Here is a 27,003-nt window from a genome sequence, read left to right as displayed (position 1 = left end):
TTTTTGTCAAATGACCCAATCTCAAAAATGACTATTGTTATTATCATAATAACATAATATCATAATAACTAATTATCATAATAATAATAATTATCATAATAAGAATAATAATAATGATAATAATAGTGATACTATAATAGTATATTTCGTAACGAGTGCAAAAAAGTGTTTTTCATCACAATGTGGCGGAAATTGGACTTTTAGGCACGTGGAGTGTCCCGAAAAGTTCACTTTTCGTCACAGCGTGATGAAAAATATTTTTCATCACAATGTGGCGGAAATTGGACTTTTAGGCACGTGGAGTGTCCCGAAAAGTTCACTTTTCGTCACAGCGTGATGAAAAATATTTTTCATCACAATGTGGCGGAAATTGGACTTTTAGGCACGTGGAGTGTCCCGAAAAGTTCACTTTTCGTCACAGCGTGATGAAAAATATTTTTCATCACAATGTGGCGGAAATTGGACTTTTAGGCACGTGGAGTGTCCCGAAAAGTTCACTTTTCGTCACAGCGTGATGAAATAGTATATTTCGTAACGAGTGCAAAACAGTGTTTTTTGGCGAGTGGGAGGTTCATATCACTCGCCTTCGGCTCGTGATATAATCCCACGAGCTAAAAAACACTTTTTCACGAGTTACGAACAATATTTTTCATCACAATGTGGCGGAAATTGGACTTTTAGGCGTGCCGAAAAGTTCACTTTTCATCACAGCGTGATGAAAAATATAATAATTATAAAGCTGAAAAATCAATTATTTGAGATGATAATAATTCTTTTCAGTAAAATATAAAAATAGTTTTTGTTTTTGGTCAAATGACGCAATCGCAAAAATGACTACAATTATTATTATTATTTATTATTATAGTAATTCCTTTCAGTAAAATATAAGAATAATTTTTTTTTGTTAAATGAGGCGATCTCAAAAATAACGGTCATGTGACACGTAAATTTTCTAACTCAAAATGATGATCACAATAAGTAATTTGTAAGCAAACTGCTGTTAAATCATGTGTATAGATGCATAATGACGGCAATAACTAATTTCGAATTGTGACGGTTATAAATTAAGAAAAATAGATGTTTTTGTCACAAGGCCGAAAAAATAGTTTTATCTGTAGTGGAGGCTGGGGTAAAACGGACACTTTTGACTTTTTTTTAAATGTTAATGAGGGGTTAAAATGTTGATAAAATTGAATAATTTTTTTTTCAATACAAAGAACAACTTTTTCGCTTTGTGACGAGCTTAAACAGAGCTCAATTGATAAATTTGTTTCTGAGTTATACATCATTTTTAACAAGTCTAAAGTGTCCATTTTACCCCACCCTCCCCTATAGATGAAAAATATTCGTTATTTTTATTTCAATAAGTGCATTAGACTAATTCAAAATGAATTTAAATAAAAATTATTGAAGAAAAATTGCGGAATTATGGCAAATCATCTGTGGATAACAAATTTCTAATTTGTGACAGTTATAAATTAAGAAAAAATAGCTATTTTTATCACAAGGCCGAAAAAATAGTTTTATCTGTATAGACGAATAATATTCGTGATTTTCATTACAAAATGTACATTTTGAGTTAGAAAATTTGTGTCACATGATCGTCGCAAGACCGTAATTTTTGGTCACACGACGCGTTCTCAAAAATGACGGTCATTTTACATTTCTACTCGCGGAGGCTCATGGAAACTCCACTTTCTGTTCATCTGTCACGTAGTATCTAACATTTACACGTGAGAACTCTATAAAATCGAGAAAACCGGATTTATTAACTGTTTAAAGTGATTTTCAAGGATTGATAGTTGAAAACGAGCGTTTTGAAATGACGAGGAAGAAGAGAGGTGAGTGTTCATTGAATTTATGGAGTGAAAAATGATTCGGAGCAGAGAAATAAATGTTTAACCTCTAAAGTTGCTGTGAGCGAAACGAAATCTCATCAAACATGTCTTAATTATGAAATTTTTTCTTCCAATCAGATGTTTTCGTAAGAAAAAATTAGAGAATTTTTTTATACAATCGTTCGAATTTTGCTCTAGAATCGTTCATTGTTAAAGAATTTTAATATTGACAGGAGAAGAGAAGAAGTCCAGTCATCACATTTTTATCGTTGTAATATTTATGACTGATTGGTTTTGATTTTCACGCCATTTCTATAGTTTAGATGATCAAAACCCTATTTTACATTTTCTGCTACTTCTCCTCAATCTTTCATGCCTTCAGAGGAACGCTAATTATTTATTTTTATTATTTGTTGTCTCCAGTCAAACAATCATTTTTTATAAAGTGACAGTTCCACTGAAATTTCAAAGAATTTCGTCATTAAAAATTCAAAATTTAATGAAAAAATCAATGAAAACTGTAAATGACAGTGTAATTGTTACATAAAAATCAATAAACATTACAGAAATTCAAGTCAATTTATTCTTACATTTTTGATTAATTAAAATTTCAGAGTAATTTTCTGTTCAACACTCATGTTTCAATTGAAAACAAAAGTAAATTTAGGAATTCTCATTCTTCAGCTGCTCACAAATTTTAAAATTTTTCTTCTAATCAAATGTTTTCAGAACTAAACATTAGAGAATCTTCTTTGTGATTGTCATAATTTCCTATAAAAAAAGTTTTTTCAGATTCTGCTCCAGAATCGTTCATTGTTGGAATAATTTTAATATTTACGAGAGGAGAAAATGAGTCTAGCCATTAAATTTTCATCGTTTTAATATTTGTGACGGTTCGGATTTTACCTTCATGTCATTTCTATTATAGTTTAGTGTTCCTCAATTTTTCATGCCTCCAGAGGAACGCTCACTATTTATTTCTGTTATTTTTTGTCTTCAGTCAAACAATAATTTTTTATCAAGTGACAGTTCCACTGAAATTTCAAAGAATTTCATCATTAAAAATTCAAAATTTGATGAAAAAATCAATGAAAACTGTAAATGCCAATGTAATTATATAAAAATCAGTAAAAATTATGGAAATTCAAGAAAATACATTCTTGAACTTTTCATTAATTAAAACGTCAGAATAATTTCCTACTCAACATTCCTGTTTCACTTCCAAACTGAAGTAACTTTAGAAATCTTCGTCTTTCCCCTGTTTTTCAATTTGTTCCCATTTTTTTAGTGTTTGTGGAGACTAAGGAGGAGAGAATGGTGATGACAATAGGGGAAATTATCCAGGAGCTGCTCGTTGCTCACAATGAACACAGAGACGTCGATCTAAACAAATTGAAGACAAGAATAGCGTCGAAGTACGGGTTGGAGTCGTCTCCGAGGCTCGTGGATATTATAGCTGCAGTGCCCGTCGATGCCAAGAGCAAATTACTCCCGAAGCTGAAGGCCAAACCCATCAGAACAGCCAGTGGAGTCGGTATCGATGTCCTAGGGAAATTCCACTGGAGATTAAATGAACAGTTGATGTTTCAATGAACAATTGATGTTTCTTTTCGTCAGATTGCTGTCGTTGCAGTGATGTGCAAGCCTCACAGGTGCCCTCACATCAACATGACTGGGAATATCTGCGTCTATTGCCCTGGAGGACCCGACTCAGACTTTGAATATTCAACTCAGTCTTACACTGGATACGAACCGACTTCCATGAGAGCCATCAGGGCTCGTTATGATCCTTTTCTGCAGACGAGACATCGAGTTGATCAAGTAATTATTCTCCAATCAATTATAGGAATAATATTGTAATAATTATTCTCCATTTCAGTAGTGAAGTGGTAAACCGGTTCAAGTCGATTTTGACTATTGACCAGTTTTTAGTGAATATCACGGAATCGAAGGGAGATAGCTAAATTGTTGTCAGAACCTTTTTTGTAGCGCTCAATTCGCTCTAGAAAAAAGGTTATTACGAAAATTTCGTTATCTCCCTCAAATTCGGAGATATTCTTAAAAAACTCAACTAAGAGATACTATACGCAATACAGGAGCAATTTCCCACTTGTTCCAGCTGAAACAACTGGGCCACAGTGTCGACAAAATCGAGTTCATCGTGATGGGAGGGACCTTCATGTCCCTACCAGAAGAATACCGAGATTATTTCATCCGAAATTTGCACGATGCCCTCTCCGGCCACATAAGTAACGACGTGGACGAGGCAGTGCGTTTCTCAGAGCGCAGCAAGACGAAATGCATCGGCATCACCATAGAAACCCGTCCAGACTACTGTCTGAAGAAGCACCTGTCAGACATGCTGCGATATGGCTGCACAAGACTCGAAATTGGAGTTCAATCGGTTTACGAGGACGTGGCGAGAGATACGAACAGAGGGCACACTGTGAGGGCAGTCTGCGAGAGCTTTCAACTGTCCAAGGACGCTGGGTTTAAAGTGATCGCGCATATGATGCCTGACTTACCTAATGTCGACATTGAAAGGGACGTCGAACAGTTCATGGAGTTCTTTGAGAATCCAGCATTCAGGGCTGATGGTTTGAAGATCTATCCCACTTTAGTTATTAGGGGAACTGGGCTTTATGAACTGTGGAAGACTGGAAGGTATTTTATTTATTTATTTGTACATTCATTCAGTTATCCATTTATTTAGTTATTTAGTAGCGAAGTAGTCAAATGAGTAAATAGTTTAAGTCGACTTAATTCTTGGCTGAATTTTCGAGGAATATCTCCAAATCTAAGGGAGATAGCGAAATTTTCGTGAATATCTTTTTTGAAGATCTTAATGTGCTCTACGGAAAAGGTCATAACAGAAATTCTGCTATCTGCCTTAGATTGGGAGATATTCACTGAAAACTCATGAATAGTCAAAATCGACTTGAACCGTTTAGTCACTTCGCTACTGATTTCTTCATTCATTCATTTGGTGCGCTGAAAAACTATAGCTGAACTCAATAATAGGTAGAAAAAAAGGAAACAATGTTGAAATAAATTAATAAAATTTATAGAAGAAATTCAAGGGGAAAATACCTAGCTTTCTCTTCAAAACTCTTCAAACTGAATTTCTTTCGAAAATATAACTTTTTAAGAACTCGATTGGAGTTCTGTTGAAATTCTGTTAAGAAATTCTATTGATTTTCTGTTCAAATTCTATTGAAAATGACTAAACAACTTCACAGTGTCATTTTCTGATACACAATTGATACAAAAAGTCAATGGATTTTGTTTTTTTTTTTTATAGAAATTCTTGAGTATAAATTTTCCAATTTTTTTCGGTGGATTTTTTACTAAAATAGCTTGAAAAAGTCATACCCAAGAGAAATCTATCTATCTATATATTTCTATAGAAAAAATTTCAACAGAATGAAATATATAAAAAAATCAACCTCTATAGACGATTTTCAAAAATAAAGAAAATTTACATAAATAAATGGAATTTTTCAGTACAATTCTAATGGAAATTCAATAATTTCAAATTTAAAAAATTCAATAATTTTTTTTTATAGAAATTTCTCGATAGAATCTATTATATTAAAAAATGAGTAATTTAATATACAGCAGTAGCCATATACATGTAATAATAACAATAGTAATAAGAATAATAATAATAGTAATAATAATAAAATATAATAATTATAAAACTGAAAAATCAATAATTTGAAATAACAATAATTCTTTTCAGTAAACTATAAGAATATTTTTTTTATTATTTTTGTTTTCGATTTGCCTTTTCTAATATGACAAAATACTTCCTCATTATGTCGACATGATAATCTCTGAATTATAAAATTGACTCCGCAGATACAAGAGTTATCCTCCAAGCACTCTAGTGGACTTAATCGCGCGGATTCTAGCCCTCATTCCGCCATGGACTAGGGTTTATAGAGTTCAAAGGGACATCCCAATGCCCCTGGTCAGCTCTGGGGTTGAGCATGGAAATCTGAGGGAGCTTGCACTGGCCAGGATGAAGGACTTTGGGACTGACTGCAGAGACGTGAGGACCAGGGAGGTGGGGATTCAAGAGATCCACAATAAAGTCCAGCCACATGAGGTGGAGTTCATCAGACGGGATTATGTGGCTAATAACGGGTGGGAGACGTTCTTGGCTTATGAGGATCCAACGCAGGATATTCTTGTGGGCCTGCTGAGGCTGAGGAAGTGCTCCAACGAAACTTTCAGGGCTGAGTTGAAGGGGGGCTGCTCCATTGTGAGGGAGCTACATGTCTATGGGAGCGTCGTCCCCATCAATGCTAGGGACCCAACGAAATTCCAGCATCAAGGGTTTGGAATGCTGCTCATGGAGGAGGCTGAGAGGATCGCCAGGGAGGAACATGGGTCCATCAAGATTTCTGTTATTTCGGGTGAGTTTAGACACGAAAACTTATTCTGAATCTCAATTAAAAACTCTCGTTGAAAAAATTCAGAATTTTTTCTATTTTTTTATCATTCTATCATAATTTTTGGGAATTTCTACATGATGTACGACTCAATTGACAGTTTTGTTTTACGAAAGATAAAAAAATCCAGATAACATTCGAAACATTCTGCGAGAAGATTCTATTGGATTTTTTATTACAAATTCCATTCGTTTTTCGATGGTTCTACTGAAATATTCAACAACTTCACTGCAATTTTTTAATGGAAAATGTCTAATAGAACTTATTTAATTGGAAAATCAACAGAATTTAATTTTTCTGTTCAATTTTTTGTGTTGATACATTTTCTATAGGAAGTCGGAATAAATTTTCGAAGTTCTTTTCATTTAATTTTTTTTCGCATGAAACAAATTCAACCGAAGAAATTGGAAAATTTGAACCAAAGTATTTCTATAGAAAAATTCTCAATAAAATAAGTTGTATAGAAAAATTAGATTCTATTGATCTCGTCTATAAACTATTTTCTTTTGAACATTCTAATTGAAAAAAGCGTACAAAGCTGCGAATTTTTTCACTTGAATCGGTGAAAAATTCATAGAATTTCCAATAGAAGTTCAATGGACATGTTCCCCATGAGAAACATTCAACATTAGCAAAATTTATGTTTTTTTTTGCATAAAAATTTACCGACACGACTTTGACAAGTTTATTTACTCCATTTTTTCATTCTCTTTGAAAAAAATCGAACAAAAAACTCAGAAAATTTACTGACAGGATAGCCATGTGCGTAAATCTCAGACTGGGAACGCATTCCTTCAAATTTCCAATCATGTTACACATCAGCCGAAAATAAGATCGTCAAATCCTTTCTCAAATTGTTTTTATTCAAATTTCAGGAGTCGGGACGAGGAATTATTACAGAAAAATGGGCTACGAGTTGGATGGCCCGTACATGTCGAAGATGCTAGTGGATAAGTGATAACTAATAATTTTGTAATATTTAGAGAATAAAAAAATCGTTTTACCTTAAGATTTACTAATTTACAAATTTATTCAATTGCTTTAAATATGTACAAGACTTATAGGCATCGCCACGTGCCACGGGTACTTTCATATAATCGCCTGACCGGAACCAAACGTGAGATAAACGACGCAGCCCAGAATGTCGATAAAAGCTGTCAAAATGAATACTGCCGCCCAACTGTGGGTCATGTGTAGGATGCATCCGGCTAGGTACACTCCCAAGAACCCTAAAAATCATGAAATAAATCGTGGAATTCATTATTTTGGATTGAGCATTTCGAATAGATTTTCGAGTAGAAATCCACTAGAATTTTCTGATGAATGCATTAGGTTTTTTTTCAATAAAATAATGCCAGTGAAGAGATTTCATGGACCAGACGTCGACAGAGTCATGAATTTTAGATAAAATTAATTTTTTAATTAGTCAGTTAGTTAATATTACTTGACAATTTTTTAATTATTAAATTAATCATCAAATAAATATTCAAATTAAGAATTATTTATTCAAAAGTCAACTGACAATTCCTTATCAATTAAAAAATTTAGATCAATTATTTTATTATAATTTTCATAAATAATGTTAATAAAATAATAAATATTTCATTATTTTATTATAGATAAAATTAATTTTTCAATTAGTCAATTAGCTAATATTACTTGACAATTTTTTAATTATTAAATTAATCATCAAATAAATATTCAAATTAAGAATTATTTATTCAAAAGTCAATTGAATTCCTCATCATTAATTAAAAAATCAATTTAAAAATTTGGATCAATTATTTAAAGGTATAACTTCTCGTAATATTAATAATCCAATGGTTCATGTCGATCCCTGTTATGGACCACAAAAGAATTCTCTAGAATCTCTAAAACCACTAGTCTTTAATGTTCACGAAATAATCTAGTCAGCCTGGCAACTAATTTCCTCACGCCATTCCCAAGAGAATTAAATTACGAATCTCTAACACGAGTTGGAAATTATGGTTTCGTACCCGGAACTGCTCCCACCGAGTTCATGAGCCCGAAGACGCTCCCTGAGTGCTTTGGCGCCAGATCTGATGGGTTCACTGCAATAGCCGTGTTGTGAAATCCCGTGCCACCAATTATGAACATTAGACAGAGCATTGCAGCTTGGAATGTCTGGACTGTCGCTGTGACGAGGAAGAAAAATTGATTTCAATAAATTTTTTCTCGAAATTGTTTTGCAGCTTAGAGCTTTCATTTGAACGATTAATTTATTTCTTCCTCTATTTGGGGTACTTGACATTGTGTGAACTAATAGGAAAGACATTTGTCTGGAGTCTATAAGATTTTTTACAAAATTTTTTGGATAAATTGAATAATAAAAGGTTAAAGTGATTTAAGTGGATTTAGCCCTCAGCTGAGTTTTTGAGGAATATCTCAGAATCTAAGGGAGGTAACAAAATTTTCGTAATAACCCTTTTTGTAGAGCAAATTGAGGACTACAAAAAAGATTTCAATAAAAAATTTGCTATCTCCCTTAGATTCCGAGATATTCATTGAAAACTGGTCAATAGTTTTGTATTCTCGACTTTCCAATTTCCAAACTTTTACTACTCACCTAATATGAGCAAATTTATGGTTTGAGTCGCAAAACAAATAGTTTCCACGATTTTCCTCGTAGTTGTAACTGTATACCCAGTAGTAATCAATCTTTCAGACAATATTTTCCCCACGAAAGTGCAAGGGAGTAACGATAACCAGGGTATCATGTTCACCATCCAACTCTGAAAAAACAAAACACATAGAATAGACAATTAGTCAAATCATTAATCTGTATTGAAGAATGGAAACGTAACAATTCGAGCCTTTGTTACACACATGAAACAATTAAAAAAAACCCTAGCTAACTCTTCTCTAAGGAATTCTATTGAATTTTTACTCGAACACTATAAGAATTATATGGAAAAATTTGTTATTTTATCGTCAATTCTATTGAAAATTACGGAATATTTTTTGGATATTTGTTTATAAAATGTCTATTAATGTTGATTCTCCTATACAACTTATTTTGTTGGGATTTTTTCCATAAACATTCTTAGGCATGAATTTTTTGATTTTTTGCTTGGATTTTATAAAGCCCAAGAATTTCTATAATAAAAAAACAAAACTTGTATTTTTTTCTGTCAAATGTCTCTCGACAAAATGATTTTTTTAACAATAAAGTGAATGAAAAAATGAATAAAATTGATTTTTTAACGGAATTCTGATGAAACTTGAAGAGAATTCTTATAGAATTCCACTAGGAATTCAAGAATTTCTTGCAAAAAGCACTAGACTCTTCTATTAATTTTTTTCATGCCTGCAATTATGCAATTATCTCACAGATGAGTGTAAGACATTTCGCTAATGCAGAGGGCGAATGGGTTTACTCATTATGTTTCAAACATTCTTGGGCATGAATTTTCTGATTTTTTGCTTGGATTTTATAAAGCCCAACAATTTCTATAATAAAAAGACAAAATCTACTGTATTTTTTTCTGTCAAATGTCTCTCGACAAAATGATTTTTTTAACAATAAAGTGAATGAAAAAATGAATAAAATTGATTTTTTAACGGAATTCTGATGAAACTTGAAGAGAATTCTTATAGAATTCCACTAGGAATTCAAGAATTTCTTGCAAAAAGCACTAGACTCTTCTATTAATTTTTTTCATGCCTGCAATTATGCAATTATCTCACAGATGAGTGCAAGACATTTCGCTAATGCAGAAGTCGAATGGGTTTACTCATTATGTTTCATCACATCAATCCAGAAATTAATAAAAATCTATCATAATTACGAAAATTATTCTCTTACTGGTACATCTGGAAATGTATCGTGAAAGTAAGTTGGCATCCACGAAAGTAAAACGAAGAAACAGTTGTTCTGACAGGCATGGGCGAACACACAAGACCTACGAACATTGAAATATTTAGTTACTGACTGATTATTGAATTTATTGTAGTGAGGAAAGGATTGCTTACCAGAAAGGCGGTTTGGACCATAACTCTCTCCACGGTAGATTTTTACTTTTTGATTCCCCAAAACTCCTCGAGATTATTCTCCTCCTTTGAGCAGTGAGACTCTGATAGTAGAGAAATAGTGTCCATAGTAAACCTAAACTACCTATTAACGAAAACCAAATCTATTTATATTAACGTCAAACAGATTTTTTTCTGTTAATTGTCGAACGTTTGATAAAATTTAATAGAAAAACTGAACAATTTCTCAACGGATTTCGATGGCTTTTCCAATGAAATTTCATTAAAATTCTATTGTAGTTCCATTAGAATTGCGTTAAAATTCTACATTCTTTTTTCCACAGAATATTTTTGATGGAAATAATCAGCAGATGTGAATTTTCGAAAATCAATTTTTTCGTTTTCCTACGGATTTTGAGACAAAAATGTAGAAAAACTCTTGAGAAGAATTCAAATGGATACATTATTTTTTCAACAAATGTCTGGCTAAATAAATCCTCACAAAAGACGAACAGAATGATTTCAATGAGAATTCCAATTGAACTTCAATCATAATTTGTTATAATTTCTTGAAAAAGCGAGAGATTTTTCTAGAAATTTTTTTCATATTTGTGAACAAAATGTTGAAATCAAGCAGATTTTTTCTGTTAATTATCGAATGTTTGGTCAAATTTAATAAAAAAACAAATAGCGAATTTGCTAGGCAATTCTATTAGATTTCTATTGAACTTTCTATTAGTTTTCGGATTCTATCGAACCGTTCAATAGAAAAAGTCAATTGAATTCCATTTCTCAATATAACTTATTCTACTGAGATATTTTCTACAGAATTTCCTCGCCTGAAATTTTTAACTTTTCTTCATTCTACTGTTTTTTTTTTTTAACAAGAAAATCAAACAAAAAAACAAAATTTGAGCCGACGAAATCTATAGAAAATATCTCAATAGCATAAATTTATAGAAAAATCTAATTCTATCGTCTTTTTCTATAGAACATTTCAATAAAATCAGCCAAAAACTAATAAAAAGTTCAATATAAATCCAACAGAACTAGAACAGAGATAGGCATAATCATAAATTATCATTACCATTAATTTCATAAATACTCAATCAAGTAATGGAACTTAACAATTTTCAATTACTAAATTAATCAACAATTAAATATTTGAATTCCGAATTATTTTACCAATCAATAATCGAATTCGGAAGAATGACGATTATTTGCTAATCTCTAATATTTTTTGAAAATTTCCAATTATTTACCTAATAGTTATTGAAAAAATTAAAATTCCCAATTATTTATTATTCTCCAAGTCCAATGACAAACGAATGAATTCGTTTATTTGGGGAAATATTTCTCTTAATATTTCTGGAATAATGATTGATGAATTATTTTACCAATCAATAATCAAATCCGGAAGAATGACGATTATTTGCTAATCTCTAATATTTTTTGAAAATTTCCAATTATTTACCTAATAGTTATTGAAAAAATTTAAATTCTCAATTATTTATTATTCTCCAAGTTCCAATGACAAACGAATGAATTCGGTTATTTGGGGAAATAATTCTCTTAATATTTCTGGAATAATGATTGATGTCGATCACTGAACTGGAAAATTATCCATAAAATCCACTAGCATTCTCTATAAAATTGTTTTACACATGTACGACACATAATATTCAAAACGTACCACAAAATTGACCCAAAAAATATTACCTAATACTTGAAATACAACGGCCCAGCTGAATTTAACCAGCAAATAAGACCCCAGCGAACCCGTGAGCAGTGTTCCCAATGCAGACCCCGACGTCAGCAGTCCGAAGAACGAGGCCCTCTCAGACTCGTCCAAATGCTGACTCGTCAAACTAATAACACTGGGGAAATGCATGCCCTGAAAAGCCCCAGTGATTGTCCTAGCCATTGCAATAATCTCCACGTGATGATCACTGTCGGTAAATTCTTCAATGACATTTGGCAGCGTGAACGTAGTGAAGGACCAGCCGAGAGCTGCAATCCACATGATCTTGTGCCCTCCAATTCTGTCGCTCATGTAGCCACTCGCCACCTGGGTCAATGTATATCCCCAGAAGAAGCTTGAGAGAATCATCCCAGAATCTGCTTTGCTCCATTGTTTTTCCTTGCTGATCACTGGCACTAACAGAGGCACTGACGTTCTCGTCGCGTAAAGTAAACATGTGCCACATAATAATGAGATGAACCAGCGCTTTCTCTCTCTCCTGCAATTGGTGTGTCAGGATTATTATTTTTTTATTATTTCAAGACTAGGGGGCTTCGCGCTCTGCTCGCTTCGCTCGCCAACCCCGGAGGGGTAGGGAGAGGGGGCTTCGCCCCCTCGCTCGCTTCGCTCGCTCCCCCCAAATCTCTGGTGCGACTGCTTGGGAGGAGCTTGCTTCTTATAATCCCATTATTTATTTCATTTTTCTGAAGTAGTTAATGTTTTTTTTTCTCTGTAAAATTCTACTGTAGTTCCGTTAGAATTGCGTTAAAATTCTACATTCTTTTTTCCACAGAATATTTTTGATGGAAATAATCAGCAGATGTTGATTTTTTGTACAACTTATTTCCTTGGGCCTTTGTTTATTAGAATTTTCGAAAATCAATTTTTTCATTTTCCTGTGGATTTTGAGACAAAAATGTAGAAAAACTCTTGAGAAGAATTCAAATGGATATATTATTTTTTCAATAAATATCTGGCTAAATAAATAAATTGTTTTTCCTTGCTGATCACTGGCATTAACAGAGGCACTGACGTTCTCGTCGCGTAAAGTAAACATGTGCCACATAATAACGAGATGAACCAGCGCTTTCTCTCTCTCCTGCAATTGGTGTGTCAGGATTATTATTTTTTTATTATTTCAAGACTAGGGGGCTTCGCGCTCTGCTCGCTTCGCTCGCCAACCCCGGAGGGGGGGGGGGGGGCTTCGCCCCCTCGCTCGCTTCGCTCGCTCCCCCCAAATCTCTGGTGCGACTGCTTGGGAGGAGCTTGCTTCTTATAATCCCATTATTTATTTCATTTTTCTGAAGTAGTTAATGTTTTTTTTTCTCTGTAAAATTCTACTGTAGTTCCGTTAGAATTGCGTTAAAATTCTACATTCTTTTTTCCACAGAATATTTTTGATGGAAATAATCAGCAGATGTTGATTTTTTGTACAACTTATTTCCTTGGGCCTTTGTTTATTAGAATTTTCGAAAATCAATTTTTTCATTTTCCTGTGGATTTTGAGACAAAAATGTAGAAAAACTCTTGAGAAGAATTCAAATGGATATATTATTTTTTCAATAAATATCTGGCTAAATAAATAAATTGTTTTTCCTTGCTGATCACTGGCACTAACAGAGGCACTGACGTTCTCGTCGCGTAAAGTAAACATGTGCCACATAATAACGAGATGAACCAGCGCTTTCTCTCTCTCCTGCAATTGGTGTGTCAGGATTATTATTTTTTTATTATTTCAAGACTAGGGGGCTTCGCGCTCTGCTCGCTTCGCTCGCCAACCCCGGAGGGGGAGGGGGGGCTTCGCCCCCTCGCTCGCTTCGCTCGCTCCCCCCAAATCTCTGGTGCGACTGCTTGGGAGGAGCTTGCTTCTTATAATCTTATTATTTATTTCATTTTTCTGAAGGAGCTAATGTTTTTTTTTCTCTGTAAGGCCCATGGGGGGGGGGTTCCATATATGGGCACCCCCCAGCGTTCCCTGAAATTTTCGACCTTGACTCGACTCACTGAGAGTTTCCCAAGGTCGACCTTGACTCAACATTGGCCCGACCTTTGGCCGACATTGGCCCGACCTTGGGCCGACATTGACCCTCCTGACCCCTGAAAATTTTTCCGCGTTGGACGAAACCTACTTTTTTATTATATGGAGAGATTATTTTACTAATAGTTTAATAAACTTTAGTTGCACTCAATGAAGATTGTAATAACTTGCAGTAGAGTTTTTAGTTAATGTTAAACTTGATTTTCATTTCCGCTTTTAGTCACATCGAATTGTTTTTAATGTAAATATCCTTGATTATTTCCTTGATTCAGATAAAAACTTCGTTATTTGGAAATAAAATTATTGAGAACGAGGTAATGAGTAAACAAATTTCTGAGTTTAATAATTTTTCAACAGGAATGTAACTGAAGTTAATTAAAGAATACGAACAGAAAGTTTTGAGAATGAAATGCGTCATTTCTGTGGGTGAAGATTACGAAAAATTAAAAAAAATTAATGGATAATGGAAAATTTCTCTATTTTGCTTCGAAAAAAGTATTTTTCTTCAGAAACATTTGCAAAATAATCCATGGATACAAATAATGGAGCTTATTTTCTCCAATATGTTGCTAGTTTCTCTTTTCGTGCCAAGAAAACTAAAATAACAATTTGATAAAACTTCACTGGAACTTGATTTGATTTCAATCGAAGATTTATTCGGCATAAATAAATTACTCCTTCATATAATTGAACGATTTTCATTGAAATCTATGAGTTTATTAATTTCTAACAGAAATTTAGCTGAAATAAATTAAAAAATTCATAGATGAAGGAAAATTCCTCAATTTGGTTTCGACAAGAGTGTTTTTCTTCAGAAATATCTTCTCATTAGTGAAATTGATGTTGTTTACTCAGATCTCCCATTTATTCACGCCACCAATTCTCCACATAATTCTAAATACGAATGCATTAAAAATTTCAAAGAAATATTCCTCAGATAAAGCACGTATTATTCATTAATTCTTAAGACGTGTTGATAAAAGATTCTCATAGAAGAAATAGAAGGTTTTATTTGAATTAGATGCGTCATTTCCCTGGGGCAGAATACAAAAAATTAAAAAAAATTCATAGATAATGGGAAATTCCCCAATTTTATTTCAAAACAATCATTTTTCTCCAGAAATATTCCTAAAACAATCCACGGACACAAATAATGAAGCTCATTTTTTCCAATACGTGGCAACATTTTCCCTTTTCGTGCAGAAAAACTAAAATAATTATTTGATAAAACTTCATTACAAGTAATTTAATAAACTTTATATACTTCTAATCAAAGATTTCTTTAGAATAAATCAATTACTCCTTCACATAATTAAAACATTTTCATTGAAATATATGAGTTTATTAATTTTCAACAGAAATGTAGCTGAAATTAATAAAAAAAATCAAAATGGATAGTACCAAATATCATTTTTCTGAGTGAAGAACACAAAAAATTTGGAAAAAATTACAGAATAATGGTAAATTCCCTAATTTCGTTTCAAAAAAAGAATTTTTCTTCAGAAATATTCCCAAAATAATCCATGGATACAAATAATGGAGCTTTCTTCAATACGTTGCTACAGTTTCACTTTTTATACAAAAAAAACTAGAATAATAATTTGATAAAACTTCATTAGAAGTAATTTAATCGACTCTCTTTTTGATTTTAATCGAAGATTTATTTAGAATAAATCAATTACTCCTTCACATAATTAAAAAATTTTCATTGAAATATATGAGTTTATTAATTTTCAATAGAAATGTAGCTGAAATTAATAAAAAAATCAAATGGATAGTTTTATTTGAACCAAATATCATTTTTCTGAGTGAAGAACACAAAAAATTTGGAAAAAATTACTGAATAATGGTAAATTCCCTAATTTCGTTTCAAAAAAAGTATTTTTCTTGAGAAATATTCCCAAAATAATCCATGGATACAAATAATGGAGCTTTCTTCAATACGTTGCTACAGTTTCACTTTTTATTTTAAAAAAACTAGAATAATAATTTGATAAAACTTCTTGAGACGTAATTTAATCGACTCTCTATTCAATTTTAATCGAAGATATATTTAGAATAAATCAATTACTCCTTCACATAATTAAAAGATTTTCATTGAAATGTACGAGTTTATCAATTTCCAACAGAAATGTAGCTGAAATTAATGAAAAAAAAATCAAATGAAGTTTTATTTGAACCAAATATCATTTCTCTGGGTGTAGAGTACAAAAAATTGAAAAAAGTTCATAAATAATGAGAAATTCCCCAACTTCGTATCAAAACAATTACTATTTTATTCCGCAGTAATAATACAACGAAACATTATTTTTCTCCAGAAACATTCCCAAAATAATCGACGGACCCAGATAACGAAGCTCATTTCCCCATTTCATCACTAAAGTTTATGTTATGTTTACCCACATCTCCCACTCGTTCACGAACCCAATTCCCGCATAATTCTAAACACGAATGCCTCAAAAATTTCAGAGAAGCATTCCTCAGACAAAACCCACACTATCCCTAAATTTTTACACCTGCGGATAAAAAAACTAGCTCCCGATTTTCCTTCCCCATTTAAACAATTCTTCAACCCGATAAACAACAAATAAAATTCGCGAGCCTTGAAAAAGTTGGAGCCATAAAACAAGAAGATAATCGATAACCTATGAGAGAACTGCACTCGAGCGAAAAGGCATTTTATGAATTAACCAGCCCCTCGGAATGAACCAGTAATTATTGTTATTTTTCAGTGATTACCTGGACCAGAAGATGCTCTTCTCCTCGCAGTGTGCATCCATAGTCACCCTTGACAGCCGGTCAGCCCCCACTGACGTGTTTACGTCCATTTTCCTCACGTATCACTCCAATTTTCGTTCAAACACATTGTGAAGTCTATCTATTATTCAGAGTCGCGTGAAACTCGCTGTTATCAGGTCTCATCAGCACGACGGGGATATCTCGTGATGAACAACTCTCCAGGGGCCTCTACACTGGGTACTGAGGCATTTTGGGTGATACTGGCACTCCAGATGTTGATTGTGCCTGCTAGAAGTAGCTCCGGAAATATGCGCCTGCGCAAGCCGCTGTTTTGTGGAGCGAGCCACGCAGCTCGCTAGTTCTGCCAGGAGTGGCGACGTTGCGGGGAAACCTGTTTCTATTGGACAGGCCTATTGTCTACGAGATACGCCTACGGGAGCCGCTTTCGAACGTTTGAAACTAGCGCCAGGGATGAGCTGTTCCAATCCGACCCATTGTTTTGGGTCACGTGGGGGTGCCTTCGATTACGAGTGATTGATTGATTTACTCGGTTTTTTTTTTTTTTTTAAAGTATAGAACCCATATCCGGGTTATTTACACTATCGGTAACATTCATACATTCAATTTTTACATTTCTTTACTACAAGATCTAAATACAAGTCCACGTGTTTTTTTTTTTTTTTTTTTTTTTTTTTAAGTATAGACCCCATATCCGGGTTATTTACACTATCGGTAACATTCATACATTCAATTTTTACATTTCTTTACTACAAGATCTAAATACAAGTCCACGTGTTTTTTTTTTTTTTTTTTCAAGTATAGAACCCATCTCCGGGTTATTTACACTATCGGTAACATTCATACATTCAATTTTTACATTTCTTTACTACAAGATCTTTACTACAAGATGTAAATACAAGTCCACTTTTTTTTTTTTTTTATAAGTATAGACCCCATTCCGGGTTATTTACACTATCGGTAACATTCATACATTCAATTTTTACATTTCTTTACTACAAGATCTTTACTACAAGATGTAAATACAAGTCCACTTTTTTTTTTTTTATAAGTATAGACCCCATTCCGGGTTATTTACACTATCGGTAACATTCATACATTCAATTTTTACATTTCTTTACTACAAGATCCACGCGCTGATCTATTCATTTGTTGAAATGAAGGAATGGAATTCATTAAATTTCATTTTCTCATGAATACCTTATAAATATTGATAATGAATCAAAGAGAATTCGACTAATGATTGAAGTGAATAGCGAAGTAGAGTAAAAGAAACTATAAAGAATTTTTCATTTGTAATTAATTTTTTTCAATTTTTTTAAATAATCGGGCTCCATAAAAGGACAGAAGTTATTAATTTCACCGATGATATATACATGTGAAATATATATATTATATATATATATATATGACGTGAAAAAAAAATTTACCACTGAAGAATTTGAAAATGCCACGTGTTTTTTTTGTGAATAACTTCGTGTCACATATTGAAAAATGCTCAATGCACTCAATGCTCCGTTTGCAAGACTCCATTTCTTCGGAGAATAAAAATGTTTCCGGAAGACGTAGCGGTTCCGATGGGCAAACGCCCGCTGGATAGTATAGCAAACATCAATGACTACACCTGTATCGACATCGAAAAACGTGTTGTTTATAAAACCCACTTTTGTTCCTGTTATGAAAACTTGGGACCGTTGAACTGTCATACCCCAACGACAGATGTTTTGTTTTATCAAAGTCAACGAACCTTAACTTCACGGACGAAAAAATTTAGTAGAAAAACCTATCGAATTCGTCAGAAAATTCTATGAAATTTCTATTGGACTGTTCTATTATTTTTTGGCCGATTCTATTGAAATGTTCAATAGAAAATATTCAGTAGAAAAAGTCAATAGAATTCAATTTTTCTGTATACCTTATCCTATTGAGATATTTTCTATAGAATTTCCTCGGCTCAAATTTTCCAAGTTTTTTCGTTTGACTTTCTTAATGAGAGGAAAAGAAAATAGAGTGGAAACAAGACATAAAAAATTTAAGTCGAAGAATTTTCATAAAATGATTAAATTCTGTTGATTTTTGTCTAAAAACTATTGTCCATTCAACATTTCCACTGGAAAAAACCTTCAAAAGCTGTGAAACTCTTCAATAGAATCGGCAAAGAACTAATGAAAGTGTCAATAGAAAGCCAACAGAACTTTCTATGCTACTACGAGGAGATGAAATTAAATCAACTGAATATAATAAAGAAAATGTGCTTTATTACTTTCAATTTGGAATTGCACAATTGGGTATCAAAATACAAAGTAAAAAAAACAATGAAAAACGTTCGAAACAAATCAGCTTAAACAAATATACTAAATAAACTAATTTTATTTCTCCAAAACAAATGAGTTTTTTAAACTTTTTCAGTGCATAATTACATCGGCAGCAGATCCTCACAAACTTCCAAGATGATATTCGAGAAAGCTTTCTTCTTCTACTTGAGCCATAAACCTTATAATTAATAAACAAATACCAAAAAGAACAAAAACTCATCTTCGCAGCTATTCAATGACTTCATAAGATTTATAATATACTTCTTACAAACGGAATTGAAAAACAAAATTTTGAATTCTACTGATTTTTTTTCTAAAACCTATTGTCCATTAAACATTTCCATTGGAAAAAAAAGCGCAGAAAATCTGTGAAAGGCGGGAAACTACTGGAAATTTCAGTAAAAATGCGATAGAAATTCTACTACGAAGACATGAAATGAAATCAACTGAATATAATAGAGAAAACGTGTTTTATTACTCTCAACTTGAAACTGCACAATTGGCTATCAACCTACAAACTAAAAAACAATGACAAACTCTCAAATTCTCCAAAACAAATAAGTTTTTCAAACTTTTTCAGTGTCTAATGAGCAACACATCTTCACAACACGGACGAAAAAATTCAATAGAAAAACCTATCGAATTCGTTAGAAAATTCTTTTGAATTTCTATTAAACTGTTCTATTAGTCAATAGAATTAAATTTTTCTACGTAACTTATTCTATTCAGATATTTTCTATAGAATTTCTTCGGCTCAAATTTTCTCAGTTTTTTCGTTTGATTTTCTTGACGACAAAAAAAAAAAAGAATGAAAAAACTTAGAAAATTTGAGTCGAGCAAATTCTACAGAAAATATATGAAAACAATAAGTTATATATAAAAATCGAATTCTGTTGACTTTTTCTATTGAATTTTTCCTATTGAACATGTCAATAGAATCAGCCAAAAACTAACAGAAAGTTTAATAGAAATTTAATCGAATTTTCTACCGAATTCGCTAGGTTTTTCTATCAACTTTTTTCGTGCGTGAAACTTCCAAGATCTTAATCGAGAGCTTCTCACCTCTTCTTGCACTTGAGGAATAAATCTTATAAATAATAAACAAATACAAAAAACTAAACTAAATTTTGCAGTTATTCAATGACTTAGTAAGTTAATCTCCATAATTTCAGTTCTCCCGCGGAAACCGGATTCCAACGTGATTTTTTCAAAAACTGCGCGAGGAAAAATGAGATCAAACTCAAGTCGCCGCGGGCTTTTCTTCTTTCTTCTTACGCATATAATTCTTCCTCGCAATTCGATTCTTCTCATTCCTGACGTACCCCTTAACGTCACCGAATGAGACCGTGAACAAATCGTAAATTCTGCACCATTTCTTTCGAGGCAAAACTATCTACGAAATGTTATTTATTATTAACGTTATTTCGTATTAAAGTAATTTATTATTAATGTTATTTATTTTATTTCGTCCAAAAGATGAAGTCTGTCTTCAAGAGTAGAAGAGAAAGGAAAGAGCAAGACAGAATGAAAATGAAAGAGATTTTCCCCACATGAAAATATTGAATAGAAAACCATAATGAATTCGCTGGACAATTCTATTGAATTTCCATTGAACTTTCCATTAGTTTTTGGCCGATTCTATTGGAATGTTAAGTAGAAAATAACGAGGAGTTATTCACTATCGAATATCATGACACAATGATTTGTTTCAAGTGATTTCAAATGATTTCAACTCAACTCAGTGATGAATTATTCGGCATATTGCTATTTTACTAGACAACAAAAACACTATTTCTCTATATTATAAAAATCTAAATCGACTTTTGGTGATGAAAATTTGGTACTCAAAATTAAGACTCCAAAATTAAGGGTTACAAGGGTCAAAATAAGGGTCACGAAGGTCAAAATAAGGGTTATGAGGGTCAGATTTCATGTTATGGGTCAGATTAAGAGTCTTAAGGGTCACAAGGGTCAAATTGAGGGCTTAAATAAGGGTCACAAGGGTCCGGTAAAGGGTCATGAGGGTCAGATTAAGGGTCTCAAAGGTCAGAAATGAAGGGTAAGTAACCAAGGTTCACAAGGGTCAAAATAGTAGTCACAACGGTTATGACGATCTCCCCCTAGTATTAATATAAAAGCAATTTCCCACTTGTTTTCATTCCATTTTTGTCTTCTTTTTATCAAGAAAATCAACTAAAAAAACTAGGCAAATTTGAATAATTTGTTTTCTGTTGAGGCCATTGTAGAATTGCCCAAAAACTAATAGAAAATTCAATAGAAATCCAATGGAATTGTCTAGTTTTTTCTATGAAATTTTTTCACGCGTGCGATCTACTCGCCCCCCTCACAGCTATTCATTCTAATTTACTTACCGAGTTGACACAAGTGGGGGACTTTCTACTGATAGGCCAGATCAGCATTTTGTTGTCTGTCGCAACGATAACAGCTTGCCTCTTTGACACTTTCTAAACAGAAATACTGCGATGATGATCCACACAGAAACGAACGATTTCAATTAACGCTGTTACGTCGCCAACGAAAGATGCACGCTTTGTTACATCATAATTTAAACATCAAGTCGATGAATAGAAGAAATTATAAAAATTATTAGGGGAGAGCAGGGCAAAATGAAATAGCGGGGCAAAATGAAACAGTCGAAAAACGACTGTTTGGCGCAATTCAAGCAAAAAATTTTTGTTTATTAACTTTTTTTTATTATTGGGAGTACTAATGAGAATAATAATTTCCCATTCAGCAGAATGAAAAATTATTGAGAAGTTTCGACGGGAGAAGATTTAGTCAATGGATCAATTGAAAAGAAAATGAAACAGCAAAATCCAAAGTCCAGAGGAAGGCCCAGGGGTGACCCAGAGGGGAAAAAGGAAAATGTGAGGCTGAATTTCAATCGAATGAGAAAAGAAAAGTGTAATCGCCCTAATCTAATCAATTGAATTGTAACCTGTAATAATAATAATAATAATAATAATAATAATAAGAATAATAATGATAATAATAATAAAATGTAATAATTATAAAACTGGAAAATCAATTATTTGAAATAATAATAATTCTTTTCAGTAAAATATAATGATAATTTTTTTTTTCAATTATATGTATATGAAATATTTCATATTACTTGAAAAAAGATCTGCGGATAAAATTAGTGAAAATTATTAATATTGTCGTCTCGATGTAAGAAATATATGAAAAACCTTCGGGAGTTTGGAATGAGGAGAGAACATAGACTAAATTTTTTTTTCTTGAATTGCGTCAAATAGTCGTTTTTCGGCTGTTGAAGAATTCTATTTTTGTGTAAACTCTCGCTTTTGTATAATGTCTTCACAAAAACTATTGTGTTTGGTTTGAAAATAAAATTGAGTGATAGTGATAGAACAATTTCACGAAAAAATGTATGAAATATTTTTTTTTAATTTCTTGGAATGTATAAAAGTCCGGGAATTTATAAAAATTTCGAGAGAAATCTGTGAAATTTGAGGAAATTTTAGATATACCGAGTAAAAATACTGAAAGTTTCATAAGAAAACAAGTTCATTCTTTCGTAATCTACTCATCATTAATTACCAACAATTGTCCTTTTTTCCTAATCTAATCATCACTGAAAATTATGACTCAATGAGCATATTTAGTCTGAGGTATTTTGACGCGTGACTGTTGAATTCATCAAAATTCCTTTTAAGAGTGGCTCTTACCATCGACTGCAGTTGAATAGAGTTGTGATGGGTTCGTCCTATGGCGTTGCTACCCCAATAAAGTCGATGAGCCTTCCCTTCAATCACTAATGAACCAACCTGAACGAGATAATAAAATGGTGATAAAATTTAATAATTTTTTTTTCAATACAAAAAACAACTCTTTCCCTTTGTGACGAGCCTAAACTGAGCTCAATTGATGAATTTGTTTCTGTTATAAATAATTTTAAAAAAGTCTAAAGTATCCATTTTACCCCGCCCTCCCCTACTACTAGAAAAAATTAAAAAAATATTTAAAAAATGAAAAAATAAATAAAAAAATTACAATCTGTAAAAAATGATAAAAAAAATTAAAAAATTATAATCTATAAAAAATGATAAAATAAATAAAAAATGTTCATGTTAATAACACTAATGTAAAAAGCCTAATCGTCTATACATGGATAAATAAATAATAACAATATTAATAATACTAGACTGTCAATCGACCACAAACTCAACCAGAATCCTTCCATTCATATTAACTCTCGTTTATAATTTATTTCAGATTCTAATCTTCAAAATTAAAGTTATGTTTATAGGGAAGGCTGGGGTAAAACGGACACTTTTGACTTTTTTTAAAATGTTAATGAGGGGTTGTTTCTGAGTTATAAATAATTTTTAAAAAGTCTAGTGTTCATTTTACCCCACCCCCCCTTCTACTGAAAAAAATAAAAAAATAAAATAATGAAAAAAATTATAATTTATAAAAATGATAAAATCAATGAAAAATGTTTATGTTAATAACACTAATGTAAAAAGCCTAATCGTCTATACATGGATAAATAAATAATAACAATATTAATAATACTAGACTGTCAATCGACCACAAACTCAACCAGAATCCTTCCATTCATATTAACTTTCGTTTATAATTTATTTCAGATTCTAATCTTCAAAATTAAAGTAATGTTTATAGGGAAGGCTGGGGTAAAACGGACACTTTTGACTTTTTTTAAAATGTTAATGAGGGGTTGTTTCTGAGTTATAAATAATTTTTAAAAAGTCTAGTGTTCATTTTACCCCACCCCCCCTTCTACTGAAAAAAATAAAAAAATAAAATAATGAAAAAAATTATAATTTATAAAAATGATAAAATCAATGAAAAATGTTTATGTTAATAACACTAATGTAAAAAGCCTAATCGTCTATACATGGATAAATAAATAATAACAATATTAATAATACTAGACTGTCAATCGACCACAAACTCAACCAGAATCCTTCCATTCATATTACCTTTCGTTTATAATTTATTTCAGATTTTAATCTTCAAAATTAAAGTAATGTTTATACTACCTTAAAATTATGCATAATCGCCCCCCGTATTAGCTCCAAAAGTTTACCTTCCTCTTCGCCCACGGCTTTTTAAATTCATCACAGCAGGGCTTCTCATCCCTCTCAGACTGATTTTCCTTTTCACTGGATTTTGAATCGAATAAATCGCTTTTGTCCTTCATTTCTTGCAGTCGTCTCATCACTGATCGGTTATAAAAAACGATTAAAACGTTTCAATAACCGCTAAAATGGGACCTGTCACATTAAATTAACCTCGAGCGAGTAAAATGGAGGGTTTATTGACTTATCTTCACGCAAACACGTCCTCTCCGAGAGTAACAACGGCGAGAGGACATCCGCAAATACTCCAGGATACTTAACCAGAGGACAAGAGAGGCGAGGATGAATAGAATGTGGGGTTTCATTCACCTTGACAATGAAATAATTCGCCCTTTAATTACTTCTGCCTCTAACCGGCGTTTTTGTTTGTCAACACCGGCGAGAGCCCGCGCGTTTCCCAGAAGAGATGACCTGTACTCTCTCGTCGGGCCACGCGCTGACAGGAAAAAGTATGAATTCATGTGAACAGTTGAAACTTGCATATTTCATGACTCAGTTGAGTTTTCGAAGAATATCTCCGAATCTATGGGACATGACGAAATTTTTGTCATGACCTTTTTTGCAGAGCGACTTGAGGGCTACAAAAAAGGTCATGATGAAAATTTTGCTATCTCACTTGGGGTTCGAGATATTCATTGAAAACGGAAAATAGTCAAAATCGAGTTAAACTGAATTTAATTATTTAAATGCGTGTTGCGCCCTCATTTTAATAGGTATCGAAAAATGTTCCGAGCAAACAATATTCCCGGAAATCTAGCGAACGAAATGAATTTTAATTTTTGGAAATCGGTCAATTTTTACGGAAGATATTTCCAACGAAAACGTTGAAACTAAAAAGTTTCGTCGAAAGTCAAGATTTCAATCCAGATTTTCCTCAAGGGTCAAGATTTCAGTTTAGATTACGCTCAAGGATCAACATTTCAGTCTAGATTTAGCCCAAGAGTCAGGTTGAAAGTAAAATAAACACTTTTTATTAAAAAATCTCAAAACGGAAAACGGAAAACAGTCAAAATCGAGTTAAACTGAATTTAATTATTTAAATGCGTGTTGCGCCGTCATTTTAATAGGTATCGAAAAATGTTTCGAGCAAACAATATTCCTGGAAATCTAACGAACAAAATGAATTTTGATTTTTGGAAATCGGTCAATTTTTGCGGAAGATATAACAATTTCCAACGAAAACGTTGAAACTAAAAAGTTTCATAGAAAGTCAAGATTTCAATCCAGATTTTCCTGGAGGGTCAAGATTTCAGTTTAGATTACGCTCAAGGATCAATATTTCAGTCTAGATTTAGCCCAAGAGTCGGGTGGAAAGTAAAATAAACACTTTTCATTAAAAAATCTCAATATTGTATTTCGTGTGGGTTAAAGTAGCTCTACGAACTCATCAGATTCTCTCATTAAATCACTCACAATTAACAGAACTGCTAGTCAACAAAAACTAATAGGAAAAAATTATTTATCAAAAAAATGCAATTTATCCTGATTCTTTTCTCAACTATTATCCAAAAAGCAAAATATTAGTTTAACATAAAAAATCGAAAGGAGTAAAGACAATAGAGAACGGGTTAAACATTTCTGTGCTCTATCACATCACGTATGAAAAAATTTCATAAAAAAACCTAGTGAATGCGCTAGACAATTCTATTGGATTTCTATTGAAATATTTTCTATAGAATTTCCTCAGGTCAAATTATTCGGGTGTTTCATCGGATTTTTTTATGAAAAGAAAAGGAGAATAGAATGAAAAAAAAATAACAAAATTGGGCCGACAAAATTCTGCAGAAAATTTCTCAATAGAATAAATAGTATAACAAAATCGAATTCTATTGGCTTTTTTCAACATTTCAATACAGTCGGCTAAAAACTAATAGGAATCCAATAAAATTGTCCATCGAATTCACTAGTTATTTCTATAAAAAATTTTCGTGTGGGTTAGAATTGCAGAATCATCTCGGTAATTAATTAAGCGAAATTTTCGCTCGGAAATTCCTTCAACAACGGAAAAACTCTTGACATTTTCTGAATACATAATTAACGAGACCAAGATCTCCAGGTGATTATTCATGTGTGGAAGACGTCTGTATTATTTCTAGTCCTCGGGCCATTGATATTAATCCTCGATTAGGAAGAGCCAAATTCACTCATCCATTTTTCGTATTTCTCCAGATCCTCTTGGGAAACACTCTTGTTACATTTCTCGATGGCCTCGTGGAAGTCTGTGGATGACACGGGCAGATCCAATTCTTCCTTGGGAAGCTGTCTTATTTGATCTGGTCGCAGACCAGCAATTTTCCTTCTCATGGACATCATCGATGCATCCCTACGAAATAAATAGAGAAATGAGTAACAAAAATATTACATTCGAGGGGAATTACATATAGAATATTATATAGGATAGAATATAGTATATTATTATCCACTGAGAGAAAAACAAACACGTTGTCAAACAAGTCTTGTTTGGGCCAACAAAGTCACTAGTTGAAAACTGCCAAAAACGAATTTGTTTGGTTCGAATTTGCAAGTCTCAAACATGAATAATTGCTCTGCTTTCGACAGCAACGAAATTTTTGGCTCAAGAGGCGGATAATTCACACCAGACGGTGCCTTTTCAGGATGAAAATATCTCATATAGACGAAAATTTATCAACAAGTATTTTATCCCTAAGTTACAAGATTGCTATCATATCATTATTATTTTTTCATTTAAGGGTTCATTT

The 27,003-nt window shown here is 32.5% G+C and overlaps 4 protein-coding genes across 5 annotated transcripts in view; 1 reads left to right on the top strand and 3 right to left on the bottom strand.

Moving 5' to 3' along the window:
- Window positions 1-1,712: 1,712 nt before the first annotated feature.
- On the top strand, window positions 1,713-7,304 carry LOC107044327 (probable elongator complex protein 3). Its single transcript, XM_015266166.1, has 6 exons — window positions 1,713-1,841; window positions 3,127-3,368; window positions 3,456-3,659; window positions 3,958-4,502; window positions 5,700-6,259; window positions 7,171-7,304. The coding sequence occupies exons 1-6, from the start codon at window positions 1,823-1,825 to the stop codon at window positions 7,251-7,253; spliced, it is 1,653 nt and encodes a 550-aa protein (XP_015121652.1). The 5' UTR covers window positions 1,713-1,822; the 3' UTR covers window positions 7,254-7,304.
- Window positions 7,301-17,293, bottom strand: LOC107044328 (solute carrier family 17 member 9). Its single transcript, XM_015266167.1, has 7 exons — window positions 16,804-17,293; window positions 12,005-12,525; window positions 10,289-10,430; window positions 10,122-10,218; window positions 8,883-9,048; window positions 8,293-8,451; window positions 7,301-7,524 (listed from the first exon to the last, which is right to left on the bottom strand). Exons 1-7 carry the CDS (start codon window positions 16,890-16,892, stop codon window positions 7,385-7,387), a joined length of 1,314 nt encoding a protein of 437 aa, XP_015121653.1. The 5' UTR covers window positions 16,893-17,293; the 3' UTR covers window positions 7,301-7,384.
- Window positions 17,294-20,121: 2,828 nt separating this feature from the next.
- Window positions 20,122-24,658, bottom strand: LOC107044301. Of its 2 annotated transcripts, none has more exons than XM_015266114.1 (4): window positions 24,232-24,658; window positions 22,847-22,945; window positions 21,509-21,601; window positions 20,122-20,529 (listed from the first exon to the last, which is right to left on the bottom strand). In XM_015266114.1, exons 1-4 carry the CDS (start codon window positions 24,361-24,363, stop codon window positions 20,377-20,379), a joined length of 477 nt encoding a protein of 158 aa, XP_015121600.1. In that variant the 5' UTR covers window positions 24,364-24,658; the 3' UTR covers window positions 20,122-20,376. The 2 variants fall into 2 exon arrangements, with proteins under 2 accessions (XP_015121600.1, XP_015121599.1); XM_015266113.1 differs by having other exon boundaries at window positions 20,122-20,525.
- A 1,478-nt stretch (window positions 24,659-26,136) lies between these two features.
- Window positions 26,137-27,003, bottom strand: part of LOC107044308 (katanin p60 ATPase-containing subunit A-like 1) — an 8,116-nt gene continuing 7,249 nt past the window's right edge. Inside the window, exon 4 of the mRNA XM_015266131.2 lies at window positions 26,137-26,606. Coding sequence (XP_015121617.1) covers window positions 26,408-26,606 — 199 coding nt within the window. The 3' untranslated portion in view covers window positions 26,137-26,407. The remainder of the gene's footprint in view (window positions 26,607-27,003) is intronic.

The sequence above is a fragment of the Diachasma alloeum genome, unplaced genomic scaffold (assembly GCF_001412515.2).
Source record: "Diachasma alloeum isolate Michigan unplaced genomic scaffold, Dall2.0 Dall_scaffold_00711, whole genome shotgun sequence".
Lineage (NCBI taxonomy): Eukaryota > Metazoa > Arthropoda > Insecta > Hymenoptera > Braconidae > Diachasma > Diachasma alloeum.
The sequence above is the reverse complement of the archived record's forward strand: the minus strand, read 5'-3'. Positions and strand labels throughout refer to the sequence as shown.

What these genes read in the sequence shown, in the direction of transcription:
- LOC107044301 (XM_015266113.1), bottom strand. Translation starts at nt 24,363, where the DNA reads ATGAGACGACTGCAAGAAATGAAGGACAAAAGCGATTTATTCGATTCA. An exon ending in AGCCGTGGGCGAAGAGGAAG is followed by an intron (nt 22,946 to 24,231) that starts GTAAACTTTTGG and finishes TATCTCGTTCAG; the next exon opens with GTTGGTTCATTAGTGATTGA. An exon ending in CTATTCAACTGCAGTCGATG is followed by an intron (nt 21,602 to 22,846) that starts GTAAGAGCCACT and finishes ATTTCTGTTTAG; the next exon opens with AAAGTGTCAAAGAGGCAAGC.
- LOC107044328 (XM_015266167.1), bottom strand. Translation starts at nt 16,892, where the DNA reads ATGGACGTAAACACGTCAGTGGGGGCTGACCGGCTGTCAAGGGTGACT. An exon ending in CGTTGTATTTCAAGTATTAG is followed by an intron (nt 10,431 to 12,004) that starts GTAATATTTTTT and finishes TTTCGTTAATAG; the next exon opens with GTAGTTTAGGTTTACTATGG. An exon ending in CATAAATTTGCTCATATTAG is followed by an intron (nt 8,452 to 8,882) that starts GTGAGTAGTAAA and finishes TCCTCGTCACAG; the next exon opens with CGACAGTCCAGACATTCCAA.
- LOC107044327 (XM_015266166.1), top strand. An exon ending in CGAGACATCGAGTTGATCAA is followed by an intron (nt 3,660 to 3,957) that starts GTAATTATTCTC and finishes CACTTGTTCCAG; the next exon opens with CTGAAACAACTGGGCCACAG. An exon ending in GAACTGTGGAAGACTGGAAG is followed by an intron (nt 4,503 to 5,699) that starts GTATTTTATTTA and finishes TTGACTCCGCAG; the next exon opens with ATACAAGAGTTATCCTCCAA.